We start from the raw sequence: 19,940 nt of genomic DNA on the forward strand, positions 1-19,940 counted from the left end.
ATTACCTGTATAAAAGACACTTGGGAGCCAGAAATCTTGCTGATTGATAAATAATCAAATACTTTTTATTGAGTAAAATGCAAATCAATTCATTACTTATTTGAAATGCATTTTTTTTCTGGAGTTTCGGTAGTTGTTCTGTCTCTCACTGTTCAAATAAACCAACCATTAAAATGATCGACCAATCTTTTTATGTTGAGCAAAATGAAATATTAGTTTCTTTCACTGTAGGCTACAAAATACCAGATATATGTAGAAAAATCAATATTGAGAATTCTTGCTGTTATATTATTGTATGATGAGATTGAACACTTGTCTTTGAAAAGAAAATGTTAAGAAAGCAATATTAGTAAGGATTAAATAGTTTGGCACGTGTAGTTCACACAATATATGTGCTACTATATATATATATATATATATATATATATATATATATATAATCATATAGGTGGACCGTGCTGCTGATACAGGTTCATAAGGAGATAGAACCTAGCCCTGGCTGGGGCCTTTCCACTTGATATAGGTTGTGCATATGAAAATATGAAAAATCCATTTAAAGGGGTACTCCGCTGCTCAGCGTTTGAAACAAACTGTTCCAAACGCTGGAGCCGGCGTTGGCAGCTCGTGACGTCATAGCCCCACCCCTCATGATGTCACACCCGCCCCCTTAATGCAAGGCTATGGGAGGGGGCGTGACAGCCGTCACGCCCCCTCCCATAGCCTTGCATTGAGGGGGCGGGGTATGATGTCATGAGGGGGAGGGGCTATGACATCATGAGCTCCCCGCTCCAGTGTTCGGAACAATTTGTTCCAAAAGCTGAGCAGCGGAGTACCCCTTTAAATCTTTACCGCGATGCCCTGTGTCTTCTGTGTAGACTAATGAATGATAGTGATCATGGATATAGTGATAATATTGCTTATTTATGGGCTACTTATCCATATAGACCTCCTCTCTTTAAATAAGGTATATTGTTTGCAAAAGCAAAATTGGACAGCACCTCCAAACAAAATGACTCTAAGTATATACAATATTTTGAATTACCGTATATTACTGTAGACGAATAACACAATTTGATATTTGCGCTAAGAGCAAATGTAGAGGAAGTACATGTAAATATGAAGTTCTTAGTGTAAAGATCAAATTGTGTTCTCCACAACAGTTAGGAGGGAGGCCTTGTATCGGATGGAACCCTGACACTCAACAAACTCCATAAGTTTGTATACCTTAGCGTTCTTCTGTAATCTCACTTTGTGTGAGATATTTAGATAATATTCAAAGATGGCTCTATCGTACAGTTACATTATCCAGTATTTGATCAAATCAATATGCTGCTTGTGGAAGGCTTGGCAAATTGAAATTTAAAAATAAATGTCAGAAGCAGGAAGAAGAGAGAAGATTGGGGGGACTGGATGGAGACAAATGGGAACTGCGGGGATCAGGGCTAGGTAAGTATGTTTTTTTTTTTTTCATAGTAAAGTTATGAGGTTTTTCTTTTACGAATTGCACCTATTTATGCATTCTTTCATTATTTATTTTCTACCTTAGGTGCCTGTGAAATTGATTGGACCAGAGAATATTGTGGATGGAGATCGTACATTAATATTGGGCCTTATCTGGATCATTATTCTCCGTTTTCAAATATCTTCCATCACATTAGATAAGGTGAATATAATATAAAGATATTAGCAAAATGAGTGCAAATAAAGCTGGAGTGGAGTCATGATATGCATTTGGGGTGGCTTGTAAGGCAAAAGAGTTTGATTAAATCTAAAATACTCCACATCTATGTTGACTGACCTCATACAGAGTGTTCATGGTTGATTTTAAACCTACCAAGGTGTCCTCCTGACTATAAACAAAATGCATGAACTACTGTACGTAATATAACATTCGCATTGATGTTTGATTGTGTCCAATGCTTGTTAGGGCTGGTTCACATCACATTTTCCCCCATACGGGAGCACATACGGCAGGGGGGAGCTAAAACCTCGCGCTCCCATATGCCTTTCTATACGCTCCCGTATGTAATTAATTTCAATGAGCCGTCCGGAGTGAAACGTTCGGTCCGGTCGGCTCATTTTTGCGCTGAATGTGCTTTTTCCCTGGACCTAAAACTGTGGTCAACCACGCTTTTAGGTCCGGTTGTAAAAGCGCATACGGCGCAAAAATGTGCCAACCGAACGTTTCACTCCGGCCGGGTCATTGAAATGAATTACATACGGGAGCGTATAGAAAGGCATACGGGAGCACGAAGTTTTAGCTCTCCCCTGCCGTATGTGCTCCCGTATGGGGGAAAATGTGATGTGAACCCAGCCTTAATCTGCATTAAAGAGTACCTGTTACCAAATAAACTTTTCCAGACTAACTCAGGCCATGTTCGTTAACTATTCCGAACACCTCTCCCGCCGTTAATTTTTTTTTTTCCAGAGCTTTAAAAAGCTGTGTATCTTATTTATTCTTGCTCACATCTTTATTCTTGTGCAATCTCCCAGCAGGAGAAAGTGGGCGTTTCCCAGCAGACATGCTATCACTGAAGCCTGCTGGGGGACCACTTCCACCTTCACATCTTTGCAGCGCTGTGATGAATAGAAGACCTCAGGCTCTGTGCAGCTTTCAGTGAGGCTCTGTGCAGCTGTCAATCAAGCTCAGTGCAGAGAAACACTTCCTTAGTTTGGTCTCTTGCCAGGCCAGGAGGAGACCAAACTCACTGTATTAATTCCAGCAGGGACCAGAACAGCGCCACCTAGTGGTTGATTTTTCTATTACATTTTAAACAAATTTATGTTGATAATTTTAAAAGCAAGTGAATGGGAAAGTGTGTACTGATTACACAAGGAATACTATATTAAAAGGTTTATTTGGTGACCGGTACTCTTTAAGGGGCACTCTTCCTTTATGTCTTTGATTATGCTGTTAATCTGAACAATGGATCTCTGGGCCATTGTACCCTTTTCAGAGTTGACAGCTGTTGCTAACAGAAGACCATCTAGTTATAAGAATCAATTGAAATCATGTACATTTTAATGTGTAGGACAAATAAGCAATATATTGTGGCTTTCCCAGCGGTACTTTATGCCAGAATTTTTTTTTCCGTTTGGTTTCATATTTGTCATTTTGACAGGATGAGTTTGGTGCGAGTGCAGCTAAGGCATCTGCCAAAGAAGCTCTTCTTATATGGTGCCAGATCAAAACAGCCCCCTACTCTAATGTTGATGTACAGGACTTTTCCAGTAGTTGGCGGGACGGCCTTGCATTCAATGCTCTCATCCATGCTCACAGGTATTTTCAGTCTGTTCTTCAGTTTGTGCCCTTTTATACATGCTGTTCTATTGTACCATATATATATATATATATATATATATATATATATATATATATATATATATCTCAAGGCTTGACTGTGAGCCGCTCACCATTAGCTCGCCAATCTCTCCACCTGTGCCACGGGCCGACCGGTACCGGCTTCTGTTAGATGCTTGTATAGGAAGAACAAAAAGGTCCGGCACTAGAGTGGATGCAGGTAAAAACTGTTTGTTGCTTTATTGAAGATACCGCAGTACAAAGCTGGAAGTCTGACGCGTTTCGCAATAATGCTTAATCATAATCTGATTAAGCATTATTGCGAAACGCGTCAGACTTCCAGCTTTGTACTGCGATATCTTCAATAAAGCAACAAACAGTTTTTACCTGCATCCACTCTAGTGCCGGACCCTTTTGTTCTTCCTATATATATATACATATATATATATATGCATACATACATATACATAGTAAAATGGTGGATGGGAAGTATGTATCACCGAAGCTTCTTGCCTCAGTGACATAAGACTGGAGTTTATGAAGATAAAGCCACTACCATTCTCCAGTTCTGGTGTTTGGGTCCTGAACCTGATCTCTCAGATGTGTGAGCACTGCCAGAGAGCAGCAGGTAGGTTTTTGTTATTGGTTATATATCTGTAGTAACATTTTCTATAAACAATAACTTAATAAAGAGACAGTGAGATTCACTAGGAAATCACCCATCATATGTAAGTATGAGGAACAAAAGCTTCGCATATTCACCCACACATATATAGATAGGAAAAATCACCGCAGCATGCACAAATGAAGTGAGTGGAATGTAGCTATTTTCGAACAGGACCTGGCAACGTTTCAGACGCACCATTGTTAACTTTCTAATATATATATATCTGTTGCTTGTGGTCAGGGATCTCTATATTTTCCCAAGGTACCTGTCAAGCGTATACACCAGGTTTCAGTAAGTTATCTCATCCAGGGAAAGCTAGTGAGATATAGAAAATCCAGGAATAGAGTGAAATCCTTAGCAGACCATAGCAACTCAGGAACGTTTGTTTTGGGCCTGGATGTTTATGGAATGACAGGAAGGTTGGTAATGAGGCCTGTCATTCGTTTCCTTCCAGCCTGGATTTTTTGTTTGGGCCAAAATCAGCACAGGTGCTGAAGACAGCTGGTTCCTTGGCTTACAAAAAGGGTTTAATTTACTTAGGAATAACACATATTGATGTCTACTGTTTGGTCGGGTGACTGGTAGGAATCCATGTTTAGTCTTTTTGGTGCAGTGTATCCAACACATACACGCTGATCTGCTTCAGAGCAACTCTTCTATGTTTGACCTTTGCTTCACCATAAACTTGATATGATCTTTTTTTTATAGCACATTTTTTGTCTGCTAAAACAGAAAGTATCCAAGATTTTTTTCTGTCGGAGGCCTGTGAGATCAATGTAGTAGCAGACACTTTATAGGCTTTATTCACAAATGGCAAAACCTGGTGGATACTCTGGTTCCTCCCACCCCCAGAAAACACACTGACAACTCTGTAAAGTGCTGTGGAATAATTTGGCGCTATATAAATAATGCCTAATGCTTGTAATGTTCTGTATCCCTTAGGCCTGATCTCATTGACTACCACTCTCTCAAAGCAGCCCAACCCTTGTACAATTTAAATAACGCCTTTGATGTGGCAGAAAACAGACTAGGTATATCCAAGCTGCTGGATGCTGAAGATGTTGTCATTCCACGTCCAGACGAGAAGTCCATCATGACATATGTGTCACTGTATTACCATTACTTCTCTAAGATGAAACAGGGTCAAACTGTCCAGAAAAGGGTCAACAACGTGAGTATCCTTCTGTATAAAATGTCACAACTTAAAGGGGTTATCCGGGAAAAAACTTTTTTTTATATATATCAACTGGCTCCAGAAAGTTAAACAGATTTGTAAATTACTTATCTTAATCCTTTCAGTACTTATGAGCTTCTGAAGTTAAGGTTGTTCTTTTCTGTCTAAGTGCTCTCTGATGACACGTGTCTCGGGAACCGCCCAGTTTAGAAGAGGTTTGCTATGGGGATTTGCTTCTAAACTGGGCGGTTCCCGAGACACGTGTCATCAGAGAGCACTTAGACAGAAAAGAACAACCTTAACTTCAGAAGCTCATAAGTACGGAAAGGATTAAGATTTTTTAATAGAAGCAATTTACAAATCTGTTTATCTTTCTGGAGCCAGTTGAGATATATATATATATATATATATATATATAAATATATATATATATATATATAAAAAAATTCCTGGATAACTCCTTTAACACTACTGCGAACAACAGGAATCCATATTTTCCAGTGTGCTTAAAAATTCATAAATTGCTGGGGCTGTAGAGAAAAGAAAAATGTTATACTTACCTACTCCCTTACTAACCTTAAAAAATTTGCTATATTTTCTACTACAGTGGTCCCTCAAGTTACAATATTAATTGGTTCTGGGACGACCATTGTATGTTGAAACCTTTGTATGTTGAGCCCAGAACTCTATGGAAATCTGGTAATTGGTTCTGAAGCCCCAAAATGTCATCCAAAAATAAGAAAAAAAGTGAGGATTAAAGAAAAATAAGTAGATAACTAATATAGATAAAGCAAATCCTTACATGTAAAAGTAAGAAAGATCTGCTGGGAGCTGTAATCACTGTCTGTCAGTGTTTCCCAAGCAGGGAGCCTCCAGCTGTTGCAAAACTACAACTCCCAGCATGCCCGGACAGCCAAAGGCTGTCCGGGCATTCTGGGAGTTGTAGTTTTGCAACAGCTGGGGCCACCCTGCTTGGGAAACACTGGTCTATGTAGAGGACAGGAGCTTCTTCAGGGTCCTGTAAGTAAAAAAAAGTAATGGAGTCGCCTTCACCTGGTGTCCAAAGGAGCAGCTAACCCTGGTACAGTCAAAGTGTACAGAACATGTAATACCAATCTGTACTGTAGGGGGCGCTTCAGTCAGTGCATACGCTTCAGTAATACAGGGGTTTTACCAGTGAATGCCCATTCTGATTGGTCAGTTCTTCCAGCCATTGGCACGTTTCACAGATCTGGACTGTCCTTGGCATTGTATGTTGAGTCTGGTTTCAACTTACGATGGTCCAGAAAAGACCACTGTATGTTGAAACTATTGTATGTTGAGGCCATTGTAAGTTGAGGGATCACTGTACTGGATAACACCTTTAATATGTGAGGATCAAGTTCTCTGTACGGAAAGAGCACAGGAAAGTCTGTCCCATGATTCACTTGCATCTGCCTACCCTCTAGATAAAGAGGAGAAGGGCTGAACTTACCTGGGCTCTTGCCCTACTGGGGAACACCCCCTGGGCACTTGAGCCTCATTTACATACAACCGAAAAAAATCTTATATCTTACCAATCCAGAGGACTGTTTAAATAACGATAAAAAAAAAGTGTATCATTACGACTTGCTATATATCTAGGCAGGTATGCCTTGCTTTTCTGCTGACAGGTACACTCTTAGGAAAATAGGTCTATTTCTTAAACACAAATTCTCAGTTATTGTTTGTATGTTGCCCGTATCAGCTGGGGAGACGCTGCATGTCATTTTCTAGTTGCGGGGTGTTTGGTTGCCATGAAGAGCCCTGATGTTTTCGTTTCCACCGTTCCCTAAATAAAGCCCATGCGTGTTTCTACGTGATTCAGAACATCTGTATTATGTCAGTAGCTTACAGACACCATCTCTGAGAATTACATTTTCCATTGTCACAAAAGGATTTCTGTAAACTGCGCAGCAATAATATTCTAGCCATGTGCATAATGCATTTGGCAGCAACATGTCAATTCTAGTTATGCGCAACATAAATGCATATTTCCCGTAAAGAAGTGGGTTACTTACTCTCTACCTCTCCAACTTTCAAGAACCTATGTATATTATTAGAGATTGTCTGTCTCTTTTTGGCCGCCATATGGCTAATGTATTTGTTGTAGATTTGATGCTCCTAGAACCTTGGTTTGGATTCAATTGGCTAATAATAATAATGATCAACAGATTTGGAAATTTTCCCCATCTGTCACTTATTTATTTTTTCTACATTCTATTTTTTTCTCACCCACCAAACCACATTGGCATCTGGTTCTCCTCATCACTTCACGTTCATGCCAAAGTCAGAAATTTAGGCTTAGGTTAGGTTTACACTACAGAATTTCCGATTCTGAGGGCAGCTAAATTAGTTGGCACTAGAATTGCGCTGACATTACCGGTCCCCATAGATGGGAATATGTTCCGCATGGTATTCGCTGAAAGAGTAAACAATTTCGTTCTTTCAGCGGCACAGTTCTATTTTGTGCACTCAATAGGAAAAAGGTGTATATTGCACTCACCGCAGGGAAAGCATCACCACGTCCGGGATCACGGGAATAGGTCACGATAGTGTGGAGCGCTCAGAGGCAACGCCAGCCATTTCGTACGATAGAACGTACTTCTTCCGGCCTCAGGAGGCCGGAAGAAGTACGTTCTATCGTACGAAACGGCTGGTGTTGCCTCTGAGCGCTCCTCACCATCGTGACCTATTCCCGTGATCCTGGACTCCCGGACGTGGTGATGCTTTCCCTGCGGTGAGTGCAATATACACCTTTTTCCTATTGTTGGCTTTGATACTTTAGCTATATATATGCACCCCACAGGTACCATCTGTGTATATTGGACCCGGACGTTCCGCTGTTACTATAATAATAATTTACTTACATAGCGCCTACAGATTCCGCAGCGCTTACAATTATGGGGTACAAACAAAGAAAAGTATCAGACATAATATTACACAATAACTATTCAAACAAGAGGTATGGGGATATGTTGAGGATATGTTGAGGCCAATTAGAGACTGTTATAGGCCTGTCTGAAGAGATGTGTTTTCAGGCCACGTTTGAAACTATGGATGTTGTTGTTGAGTCTGAGGGATTGAGGGATAGGATTCCAGAGAACCGGTGCAGCACGAGTGAAGTCTTGGAGACGGGAGTGAGAAGTTCGGATTATAGAAGATGTTCGTGTGAGATCATTAGCAGATCGGAGAGAACGTGTAGGATGGTAGACAGAGATGAGAGAGGAGATGTAGGGAGGTGCAGCATTGTGGAGAGCTTTGTGTGTGAGACTGAGGATTTTGTACTGTGTTCTGGACTGAATTGGTAACCAGTGTAGTGACTGGCACAGGGAGGAGGCGTCGGTGTAGCGGCTGGAGAGGAAGATGAGTCTGGTTGTGGCATTAAGGATGGACTGGAGAGGAGAGAGTTTGGAGAAAGGAAGGCCTATTAGTAAAGAGTTACAGTAGTCGAGGTGGGAGTGAATCAAAGCAATAATGAGAGTTTTAGCAGATTCAGTAGTGAGAAACGGGCGAATTCTGGAAATGTTTTTGAGATGCAGGTGACAAGAACGTGAAAGAGACTGAACATGGGGAGTGAGAGACAGATCAGAGTCAAGTATAACTCCAAGACAGCGAGCCTGCTGCCCGGGAGTTATGGTAGTACCACATACCGAGATGGAAATGTCAGGGTTAGGTACAGTATCAGTTGATGGAGAAAAGACAAGAACTTCTGTTTTAGAAAGATTTAGTTTCAGATATAAAGAGGACATGATGTCTGAGACAGCAGAGAGACAGTCACTGGTGTTCTGTAGGAGTGCAAGGGTGATGTTGGCGGAGGAGGTATAGATTTGGGTGTCATCAGCGTAGAGGTGGTACTGGAAACCAAATCTACTGATTGTTTCAACTCCTATTCAATTAGACATTGGTTGTCAGGATTGAGTTATTGACATTTAGGGGGAGATTTATCAAAACCTGTCCAGAAAAAAAGTTGCTGAGTTGAGCATAGACACCAATCAGATCGCTTCTTTCATATTTGAAAAGGCCTCTGAAAAATGAAAGAAGTGATCTGACTGGCTGCTATGGGCAACTCAGCAACTTTTCCTCTGGACAGATTTTGATAAATCTCCCCCTTTAGTGTTTCTGAGAGTGTTCTCCCCATTTCCTCTATTTGATTCGTCTATATTGTGCACTGTGCAGCGGAATCCCATTGACAGCAATGGGACTCTGTTGCACTGGAATTTCTGAGCCGAATTTCCAAGTGGAATTCCGCTCTGGAGTTTTCTAGTGTGAACCTAGCCTAAGATGACATTGTTAACGGTGCACTGCAGCAAATTCTTAAGTTCCAAACTAGGTTACAACTGTTGAGATAAAATACTCCCGGCTTGGAAGGGAAAAGGTATGCTTCCATATTTTTTTTATTTGCTGTACAGAAAAATGTAGGGGTATACAGCCTATACAGTGTCATTAGTTACAAGTATCTGGCCTTTTGATGTGTATGCACCGTATGATGATATATGAATACACCATAAGGTCATAAGGTGACACATACCACATCTGCAGCCTATTTCATGCTGTGAATACGGGCCTACGGGCCATCCAGCCTCTAAACCTTACTGCACACACAGGGCTGCGACCGGGAAGCCCTGTTTGTCTGCTCATAGCAGATCCATAACGTATTTCCCGCAGCGTGAAATCTGCTGTGGATGCTGTATGTGTGACCCTACCCTAAGGGTACATTCACACATACATAATCTGCTGCAGAAATTCTGCAGCGGAATTTCCATTGCAAATTATGTTGCTACCTATTGACTTGAATGGGCCTGCAGTAAGTCTGCTGCAGATTATATACGTGTGAATTTACCCAAAGGCTGGGTTCACAAATAGTCTTTTGGTCAGTTTTTTTAAGTTTATCTATGCCTTGGCTCCACTCTTGATTTTGGCTAAAAATACTGACTAGAATACTATGGGCCATAGCTCATTTATATTCATTCTTCTTGCATATGCATAAATGTGTTTTCACGTGTCTGGTGGTTTTCATTTATTTTAAGGGGTACTCCGGTGGAAAACTTTTTTTTTTTTTTTAAATGAACTGGTGCCAGAAAGTTACAGATTTGTAAATGACTTCTATTAAAAAATCTTAATCCTTTCAGTACTTTTTAGCAGCTGTTTGCTACAGAGGAAAATCTTTATTTTTTTAATTTCTTTTTTGTGTTGTCCACAGTGCTCTCTGCTGACACCTGATGCCCGTATCAGGAACTGTCCAGAGCAGGAGAAAATCCTCATAGCAAACCTATGCTACTCTGGACAGTTCCTGACACGGACAGAGGTGTCGGCAGAGAGCACTGTGGACAAGACAAAAAAGAAATTCAAAAAGTAAAGAATTTCCTCTGTAGCATACAGCTGCTAAAAAGTACTAAAAGGATTAAGATTTTTAATAGAAGTCATTTACAAATCTGTTTAAATTCCTGGCACCAGTTCATTTAAAAAAAAAAAAAACTTTTCCACCGGAGTACCCCTTTATCTTCCCTGTTAAAAGTGAAAAATCACAGACCAAAAATAGCGCAAACTATTTCATAAATCACTCAACTTGTGATAAATAATTAAAACCATGCCCACTTTTCTGAAAAAGGAAATTCTAATAATAAATAGAATGAAATGTGTTTCCCCGTTTTTTTTTTTTTTTTTTTTTTTTTGTTTTTTACCTAAATGTACAAGGAACTTTAATTGTTCATGAGGCCCTATCTGTGAACCCAGCCTTAGGATATGTCCACATGGAATATTTTTCCCGCATATTTTGTTGAGTGCTATACGTCCAATTAGTTTTTATTGAAATACACGCCATGGTTCAGACTGTGAACTGCGATGTTCACCCTAAGGTCTTCTTAAAATTGTCGAAGTGAATTGAATCATATTTATGAAACAGCTGCTACATTATTTTGAACTATGCCAAATACGCCAGCAGGTGGAAAATATATAAAAATAACAATGTTCCGTACTAAAATGTCAGTGACGGGGTAATGAAGAAAGCTGGGTCATTTAGTTTAGGTTTACTTTTAATGGCATGCTTTATTATTTAATAGTGTGTCGCTTATCGCCTGATATTTATAGGAAAGAAACACGCATTGCCCTTTCCTAATAAATAACGCAGCTCCCTGCTGAGAGACGTCGGCTTAATCTTACCTTCACTGAAGAATTGAGCGTCCCTAATCCCTCCTAATAGGATTGAGACTGGCGAAAATGTCTGTATAAAATATACATAATAAAACAGTCCTGTTTACAATCCAACAACCTATAACCAGATAATGTCACAGTTGCCTATGGCAAAAATAATGATTTAATGGGATGTAAAGAAATATTACTTTACCAATGCAATGAAAAATCGAGTGTATGTCTCTTTAAAAGGTGGGAATAAGCATTCCTACATGGTGTTAGCTAACCCTGTGACCTGGTTATTACGAAGAACTAGATCACCTGCCGGGGAAGCGCACGTACCTCCCTCTCCTTTTGGAAATGCCCATGCACTTATTAGGATCGTTCAGCAGCACCTGGCTGAGATGGCAGAATATCAATGCAGGCATAATGATGCAGGGACAGGCTCTGCCCACTCTCACCCTAGAGGTGGGTAACTATTGGGTCTATGAAAGAGACATAGATAGTAATTCCAGACGGTGGAGAGGGCCTTGATATGTAGGGCTGTGTTCACACGTTCAGGTTTTTAAAGGGGTCCTCCACCATAAGGTGATTTTAGTACGTACCTGGCAGACAGTAATGGGCATGCTTAGGAAGGATCTGCGCTTGTCTTGGGGCTAAATGGCTATGTTGTGAGATTACCATAACACTGTGGCTAGCTTTTTGTGAACTGGTATTTCCTGTTAGATTTTTCTTGTTTTGACTACAAATCCCATAATTCCATTTTCCTCCTTCCCACACATCAGCCACCCCACCCATTGAAACATAAATGAGCTGCATCCATTCAAAAGACCTGTGGTTTTCAATCAGGGTACCTACAGCTGTTGCATTAGTTGCAGATTGATCTCTCTCTCTCCCACCAAGCGATCGCTCCACCCATTGAAGCAGACAGGCTCCCTGTCATCAGCTGACTAGGTCTTGGCCGCATTGCAACCTGGGAAAAATCTGAGACAACAGTCATTTTGTATGCTGTTAAAAATAAATATTGGGGGGAAAATCACATAAGAATTGTGAGAAAACCGTCACACACAGGTACAGACACTATATTATGACCTACACTCACTTTACAGCCCCTGTAGCATAGTCAAATAAAAAAAAAATTCCTGGTATACCCCTTTAATTGTTTTAGCACGACAATTGAAATGATTAAATACAAAGCCAGGAACAGATCATAAACCAAGAACACATATAAAAGAGATTATGGAAGAAAAGAGGAATATAGGGGGAGCACTTACGAGCCGGAGACCCTTCAAAGGTGCAGACTTTGTCTTTTATTGAACGTGCAGTCAAATATCCATAGCGCAGGACGCCAGCGTCCTGCGCTATGGATATTTGACTGCACCTTCAATAAAAGACAAAGTCTGCACCTTTGAAGGGTCTCCGGCTTGTAAGTGCTCCCCCTATATTCCTCTTTTCTTCTACGATTGCTGTGATGTTTTGCCTGATGGGGTATGAGCACAGGGAGGAGATAATTAGGTGTCTGCCAACACAGGAGGGCGGTGTAGTTCCCCGTTAGGATCACCGGATAAGCCTGGACATACATACAACAGTGCCGATCTCTGTGGCTACCCTATATACATATAAAAGAGAGCCTACATCTTCTCCACTTTTCAAAACCATTCCTGGCTTTGTATTCATTAATTGCAATTAAAATACTGAATGTGTGAACACACCATCAATGCAAGGCGCAGGTTATATACATATGGGGAAGGGTCACGCGTGCCGCATTTTGCTGTATATTATCTGCAGCTAATTTTGCTACCCGTTGACTTCATTGGGTAGGTAAGTATGCAGCAAATACGCATCAAAATATGGCTTGTGACCCCACCCTAAAGGGGTATTCCTTTCTTGGCTTATTATCCCCTATTCATAGGATAGGGGATAACAAGCTGATCGTTGAGGGTCCGACAGAGGGGGACCTGCACCAATTCCGAAAAGACATAAGATGAACAGAGCGCACTGCACCTGCGCAGCGACCACTCTATTCATGCCCTATGGGACTGCTAAACATTTCTGAGTTCAGCAATCAAAAACATTCAGTGGTCCCAAGAGAATGAATGGATCGGTGGCTGCGCTGGTGTGTGCACTCCGTCCATTCCGGAAACAATTATGTCTTCTTTATTTGTAACCAGTGAGGCTCCCAATGGATACACCTCCACTAATCAACTTGTCATCCGGTATCCTGTGGATAACAAGCTGAAATGGAAAAAGCCCTTTAATTACTTGCTCAGAAGCAACATTGTGACTTTTTTGCGGTACCGCACCTAACTTCCGCATGCAGGTTTTGTGTTTACCACAAATGGCCGTAATCGAGGTAAAAATGAAGCGTTTAACAGCAATTCAGGTGTTGCGGTGAATAAGTACAGGGAATTACTGTGCGTTTTTTTTACGCAAATGACCAAAGTTGCAGTACACATGACTCATTTTACTACAAATTTGGTCATTTGTGGCAAATGCGCACGCAGTAATTAGTTGCTGTACCGCTAATTTGCCCCAATGTGTGAGCACAGCCCTATAGATAAGAAGCTTTTAGTAAAGTACTAAAAGGGGTTGTCCAGTGAAAGACAACTTAACCATAAAATAGGGGATAAGCGTCTGATCGGGGGTAAAAAGGGGGGGATTACTGCTAAGGCCTAGTTAACATTGCCGTCAGACTCCGCTATTTGTAGTTCCGTCTGCAATTCTTCCAGAAGGACGGGAGTTCAGCAGAGAAAAAAATAGTGCAAGCATTATTTTCTTTTCCGATAAATTCCTGTAAAATTACCGGATCACTGATGGACCCCATGCAAGAGAATGGGGTCCGTCGGGACCCGAAAGTAACCATTTGCATCCGAATCATTTTAGGGTTCAAATCGGCTCGAAAAAAAAAATCGGACCCTTAAAGGGGTATTCCGCCACTAGACATCTTATCCCCTATCCAAAGGATAGGGGATAAGATGTTAGATCGCCGCGGTCCCCCTGCTGGGGACCCTGGGGATCGCTGCTGCAGCACCCCGCTATCATTACTGCGCAGAGCGAGATCGCTCTGCATGTAATGACGGGCAATACAGGGGCCGGAGCATCGTTACGTCACGGCTCCGCCCCTCGTGACATCACAGCCTGCCCCCATCAATACAAGTCTATGGGAAGGGGGCGTGGCGGTCGTCACGCCACCTGCCATAGACTTGCATTAAGGGGACGGGCCGTGATGTCATGAGGGGCGGAGCCATGACGTCACGCTGCTCCGGCCCCTTTATCGGCCGTCATTACGCACAGAGCGAACTCGCTCTGTGCAGTAATGATAGCGGGGTGCCGCAGCGGCGATCCCCGGGGTCCCCAGCAGCGGGACCGCGGCGATCTAACATCTTATCCCCTATCCTTTGGATAGGGGATAAGATGCCAGGGGCGGAATACCCCTTTAAAGGGGTTATCCAGGAAAAAAAAATTTTTTTCATATATCAACTGGCTCCAGAAAGTTAAACAGATTTGTAAATTGCTTCTATAAAAAAAATCTTAATCCTTTCAGTACTTATGAGCTTCTGAAGTTGAGTTGTTCTTTTCTGTATAAGTGCTCTCTGATGACACGTGTCTCGGGAACTGCCCAGTTTAGAAGAAAATCCCCATAGCAAACCTCTTCTAAACTGGGCGGTTCCCAAGACACGTGTTATCAGAGAGCAAAATTCAACTTCAGAAGCTCAATTGCAAACAGCAATGTGAACCTAGCCTTAAAGAGTGTGCGTTCTGCAGATTGTTTGCGGCATCCCCTCTTCATAACATAAATGTGAAGTAAGACTCTAGCTTTAACTAGGCACTGGAATCTTCTTTTGCGTAAGGTCACATGTGCCGTATTTTGCTGAGGATTTGGAATGAAAAGTCAATGGGTAGCAAAATACGCAGCTTATTTTGCTACCCTTGGACTTCAATGGGTAGGAAAATACGCAGCAGCAAAATAGGGCACGTGTGACCCTACCCTTAAAGTGACATGCTCAGCTTTGAACATCATTAGAGTTAATAGAACATTTGCTATCATGTATGTCTGATGTTTCTTAATATGGCGAAACATTTCTCCACTCCTCTTGCACTTGTTCTTAGTTACTATTGTGTTTTTAGATATTTGCAGTATCTAGTTCCTAGGTCTTTAAAGGGGTACTCCTGTGAAAAACAATAATTTTTTTAAATCAACTGGTGCAAGAACGTTTAACAGATTTGTAAATTACTTCTATTTAAAAATCGAAATCCTTCCAGTACTTATCAGCTGCTGTATACTACAGAGGAAGTTCTTTTCTTTTTAAATTTCTTTTCTGTCTGACCACAGTGCCCTCTGCTGACTCCTCTGTCTGTCTCAGGAACTGTCAAGCGCAGGATAGGTTTGCTATGAGGATTTGCTCCTGCTCTTGACATTTTTTCGGAGACAGATAGGTGTCAGCAGAGAGCACTGTGGTCAGGCAGAAAAGAAATTTAAAAGGAAAATAACTTCCTCTGGTGCATACAGCAGCTGATAAGTACTCGAAGGATTAAGATTTTTTAAAAGAAGTAATTTACAAATCTGTTTAACGTTCTGGCACCAGTTGATTTAAAAAATGAATTGTTTTTCACCGGAGAACTCCTTTATTAAAGGGGTACTCCGGTGTAAAACTTATTTATTTATTTTTTTAATCAACTGGTGCCAGAAAGTTAAACAGATATGTAAATTACTTCTATTAAAAAAAAAATCTTAATCTTTCCTGTACTTATTAGCTGCTGAATACTACAGTGGAAATTCTTTTCCGTTTGAAACACAGAGCTCTCTGCTGACATCACGAGCACAGTGCTCTCTGCTGACATCTCTGTCCATTTTAGGAACTGTCCAGGATAAAAGGAAATCCCCATAGCAAACATATGCTGTTCTGGACAGTTCCTAAAATGGACAGAGATGTCAGCAGAGAGCACTGTGCTCGTGATGTCAGCAGACAGTTCTGTGTTTCAAAAAGAAAAGAATTTCCGCTGTAGTATTCAGCAGCTAATAAGTACAGAAAGGATTAAGATTTTTTTAATAGAAGTCATTTTACAAATCTGTTTAACTTTCTGGCACCAGTTGATTAAAAAAAAAAAAAAAAAAGTTTTTCACCAGAGTACCCCTTTAAACTTTGGACCGCCAGCTGTTGCGAAACTACAACGGACAACCAATGACTGTCTGGACATGATGAGAGTTGTAGTTTTACAACATTTGGATGTTCCCAGTTTGAAATCCACCAATCTAGTGCAGTGTTTTCCAGCTGTTGCGAAACTACAACGGACAACCAATGACTGTCTGGACATGCTGAGAGTTGTAGTTTTACAACATTTGGATGTTCCCAGTTTGAAATCCACCAATCTAGTGCAGTGTTTTCCAGCTGTTGCGAAACTACCACTCCTAGCATGCCCGGACAGCCTTCGGCTGTCCGGGCATGCTAGGAGTGGTAGTTTCGCAACAGCTGGAGGCACCCTGGTTGAGAAACACTGACCTAGTAGAACTAGTCAGCAGACTTACCAATAATACCATAGCTACCTGTTCTTCTACCATATAATGCTCTGTACTTATGCTTAAATATTCCAGATTATGACCTTGGTTCTTGAAATCGAGAATCTAAAGGGCCAGTATGAGACCATGGTGACAGATCTTCTAAGGTGGATCCAGCAGAAAGTTGTGGAGATGAATGATCGTCATTTCCCCAACTCCATCAATGGCATGATGCAGCTCTTGGCGAACTTTAAAACCTATCGCACCGTGGAAAAACCGGCAAAGTACCAAGAGAGAGGCTTGATTGAGGCTCATTTTTTCAACATCCGGACTAAAAGACAGGCCAACAACCTGCGGCCCTATTTTCCACCTGAGGGGAAGACTTTGAGTGATATAGAGAAGTATTGGACAATCTTGGAAAAAGCTGAACATGAGCGTGAAAAGGCTCTGCAGAGCGAGGTGCTTAGACTGGAAAGGTTGGAGCAGTTGGCTCAGATGTTCCACAAGAAGGCTCTGCTAAGAGAGTCCTACCTGCACGAAATGAGACAGGTTATAGAAAGGCAAGATTTTAGGCCCAACAATATCACCCAGGTGGAGGCTGCCAATAAGAAGTTGGAGGCGATTGAAGCAGACGTGCTACCTCGCGAGCAACGCTTCCGGACACTCGCTGAGATGGGTGCCGTCTTAGAAAGAGAGAATTATCACAACAAAGCAGCAATAATAAAAAAGTAAGTTTGTTTTGTTTGCCGCTTTACGCTAAACCTGTCATCCTATAATATATGGTACTATGGTTTTATTATTTAACCTAGCATTGTGCAGATCTCTTGGGGCAGATTTTCATATTAAAGGGGTTATCCAGGAAAAAACTATTTTTTTTATATATAGCAACTGGCTCCAGAAAGTTAAAGGGGTACTCCGCCCCTAGACATCTTATCCCCTATCCAAAGCATAGGGGATAAGATGTCAGATCGCCGGGGTCCCGCTGCTGGGGACCCCCAGGATCGCCGCTGCGGCACCGCGCCATCATTACTGCACAGAGCATCGTCACGTCATGGCTCCGCCCCTCATGATGTCACCATCCGCCCCCTCAATACAAGTCTATGGGAGAGGTTGTGGCGGTCTTCATGCCCCCTGCCATAGACTTGCATTAAGGGGGTGGGGCCTGATGTCACGAGGGGCGGAGCTATGATGTCACGCTGCTCCGTCCCCTGTATCGCCCATCATTACGCACAGAGCGAACTGTGTCCCCAGCAGCGGAACGCCGGCGATCTGACATCTTATCCCCTATCCTTTGGATAGGGGATAAGATGTCAAGGGGCGGAGTACCCCTATAAACAGATTTGTAAATTACTTCTATTAAAAAATCTTAATCCTTTCAGTACCTATGAGCTGCTGAAGTTGAGTTGTTCTTTTCTGTCTAAGTTCTCTCTGATGACACGTGTCTCAGGAACTGTCCAGAGTAGAAGCAAATCCCCATAGCAAACCTCTTCAACTCTGTGCAGTTCCCGAGACAAGCAGAGATGTCAGCAGAGAGCATGGTTGCCAGACAGAAAAGAAAAACTCAACTTCAGCAGCTGATATTTATTGGAAGGATAATTTTATTTTTTTATAGAAGTCATTTACAAATCTCTTTAACTTTCTGGAGCCAGTTGATATAAAAAAATTGTTTTTTTTCCTGGAATACCCCTTTAACAAACTGAAATGTATCTTTCAGGACTGACATTGGGTTTTAAAGGGGTTGTCGAAGTGTAATTCTGTGAAGAGAGGAGACATTTTATGTTGTCAAAAGTAAAACATCAGGTCTTCATGTCTATTATATAATACAGTCCAAAATTCGGAAGGAGTATACAACTAAATTATAGTAGTTACAAAGTTGCTAAATTTTATGCCAATTCTGCTTCATGTGAACTATAAAAAGGCGAATATATGCTTCCAGCCAATCTACATATACTCATTCTATATCTTACAGGCAAGAAGAGTTGTCAAAGGGCTGGAGTAGATTACTCGACTTACTGTATACTCAGAAACAGTTATTAGAGGACAAGAACCAAATGCTAGTCCTTTTACGGGACATTGACAGTGTGGGCGAGGAGTTAAGAGCCATGCAGGTAACTGCTTTAACCTTCTAAAATAACATATGCAAACAGCATAATGCATCATGCAGTACATGTTTGCTTTTTTTGTGTCTGTTAACCAGGGCAAAAATTTTCCCCATTGACTTTAGCTAATATGTGGCACGAATCCGAAGGTATGCCCTGGATTTTTGCCACTTATTCTATGGTGCATTTTCCTGATATACTCCATGGGAGCATTGCTGTAAAGGAACAGTCACACTGCTTTCTAAATGCACAGCTATGAAATACTAGGCAGACGTCATTTTTTAATTAAAGGGGTACTCCGGTGGAAAACTTTTTTTTTAAAATGAACTGGTGCCAGAAAGTTAAACAGATTTGTAAATTACTTCTATTAAAAAATTCTTAATCCTTTTAGTACTTTTTAGCAGCTGTATGCTACAGAGGAAATTCTTTACTTTTTGAATTTCTTTTTTGTCTTGTCCACAGTGCTCTCTGCTGGCACCTCTGTCCGGATCAGGAACTGTCCAGAGTAGCATAGGTTTGCTATGGGGATTTTCTCCTGCTCTGGACAGTTCCTGATACAGGCATCAGGTGTCAGCAGAGAGCACTGTGGACAACGCAAAAGATAAATTAAAAAAATAAAGAATTTCCTCTGTAGCATACAGCTGCTAAAAAGTACTGAAAGGATTAAGATTTTTTAATAGAGGTAATTTACAAATCTGTTTAACTTTCTGGCACCAGTTCAAGTAAAAAAAAAAAAGTTTTTCACCGGTCTCTCATAGAACAAAAGAGGGTCTCAGCTGGTATAATACCTGAGAGCCGAAAGATCCCGATAGTGGTTGGTGCAAGTGCTACACGTGTAAACCAATATATAAACGAGAAAAAACAACAGGAGGTGCGCCCCTAGTGAGGACCGTTTGACTAAGATGAAAGAATTAACGCAAAGATGGGTTCTTACCCCTAGGTGTTGCGCTCAGAGCACAACACCTACAGTAGCGTCTATGTGCAGGAAATGGAGGGAAACCGCTGCCACGAGGAACAACCCGGTGTGACGTCCGTCAGTCCGGTGGATAGCA

At 41.4% G+C, this 19,940-nt stretch overlaps 1 protein-coding gene across 8 annotated transcripts in view; it reads left to right on the forward strand.

Annotated features, from left to right (window-relative positions):
* SPTBN5 (spectrin beta, non-erythrocytic 5) overlaps positions 1-19,940 on the forward strand; it is a 278,824-nt gene that overhangs the window by 29,319 nt on the left and 229,565 nt on the right. For all 8 annotated transcript variants that reach the window (XR_008848753.1, XM_056545854.1, XM_056545855.1 and 5 more), the window contains 5 exons: positions 1,547-1,663; positions 3,123-3,280; positions 4,911-5,139; positions 16,886-17,517; positions 18,759-18,897. Coding sequence is in view for 7 of the 8 variants with exons in the window: in XM_056545854.1 (XP_056401829.1) it covers positions 1,547-1,663; positions 3,123-3,280; positions 4,911-5,139; positions 16,886-17,517; positions 18,759-18,897 (1,275 nt within the window). In the remaining variant the exon portion in view is untranslated. The remainder of the gene's footprint in view (positions 1-1,546; positions 1,664-3,122; positions 3,281-4,910; positions 5,140-16,885; positions 17,518-18,758; positions 18,898-19,940) is intronic.

The sequence above is a fragment of the Hyla sarda genome, chromosome 11 (assembly GCF_029499605.1).
Source record: "Hyla sarda isolate aHylSar1 chromosome 11, aHylSar1.hap1, whole genome shotgun sequence".
NCBI classification, from domain to species: Eukaryota; Metazoa; Chordata; class Amphibia; order Anura; family Hylidae; genus Hyla; species Hyla sarda.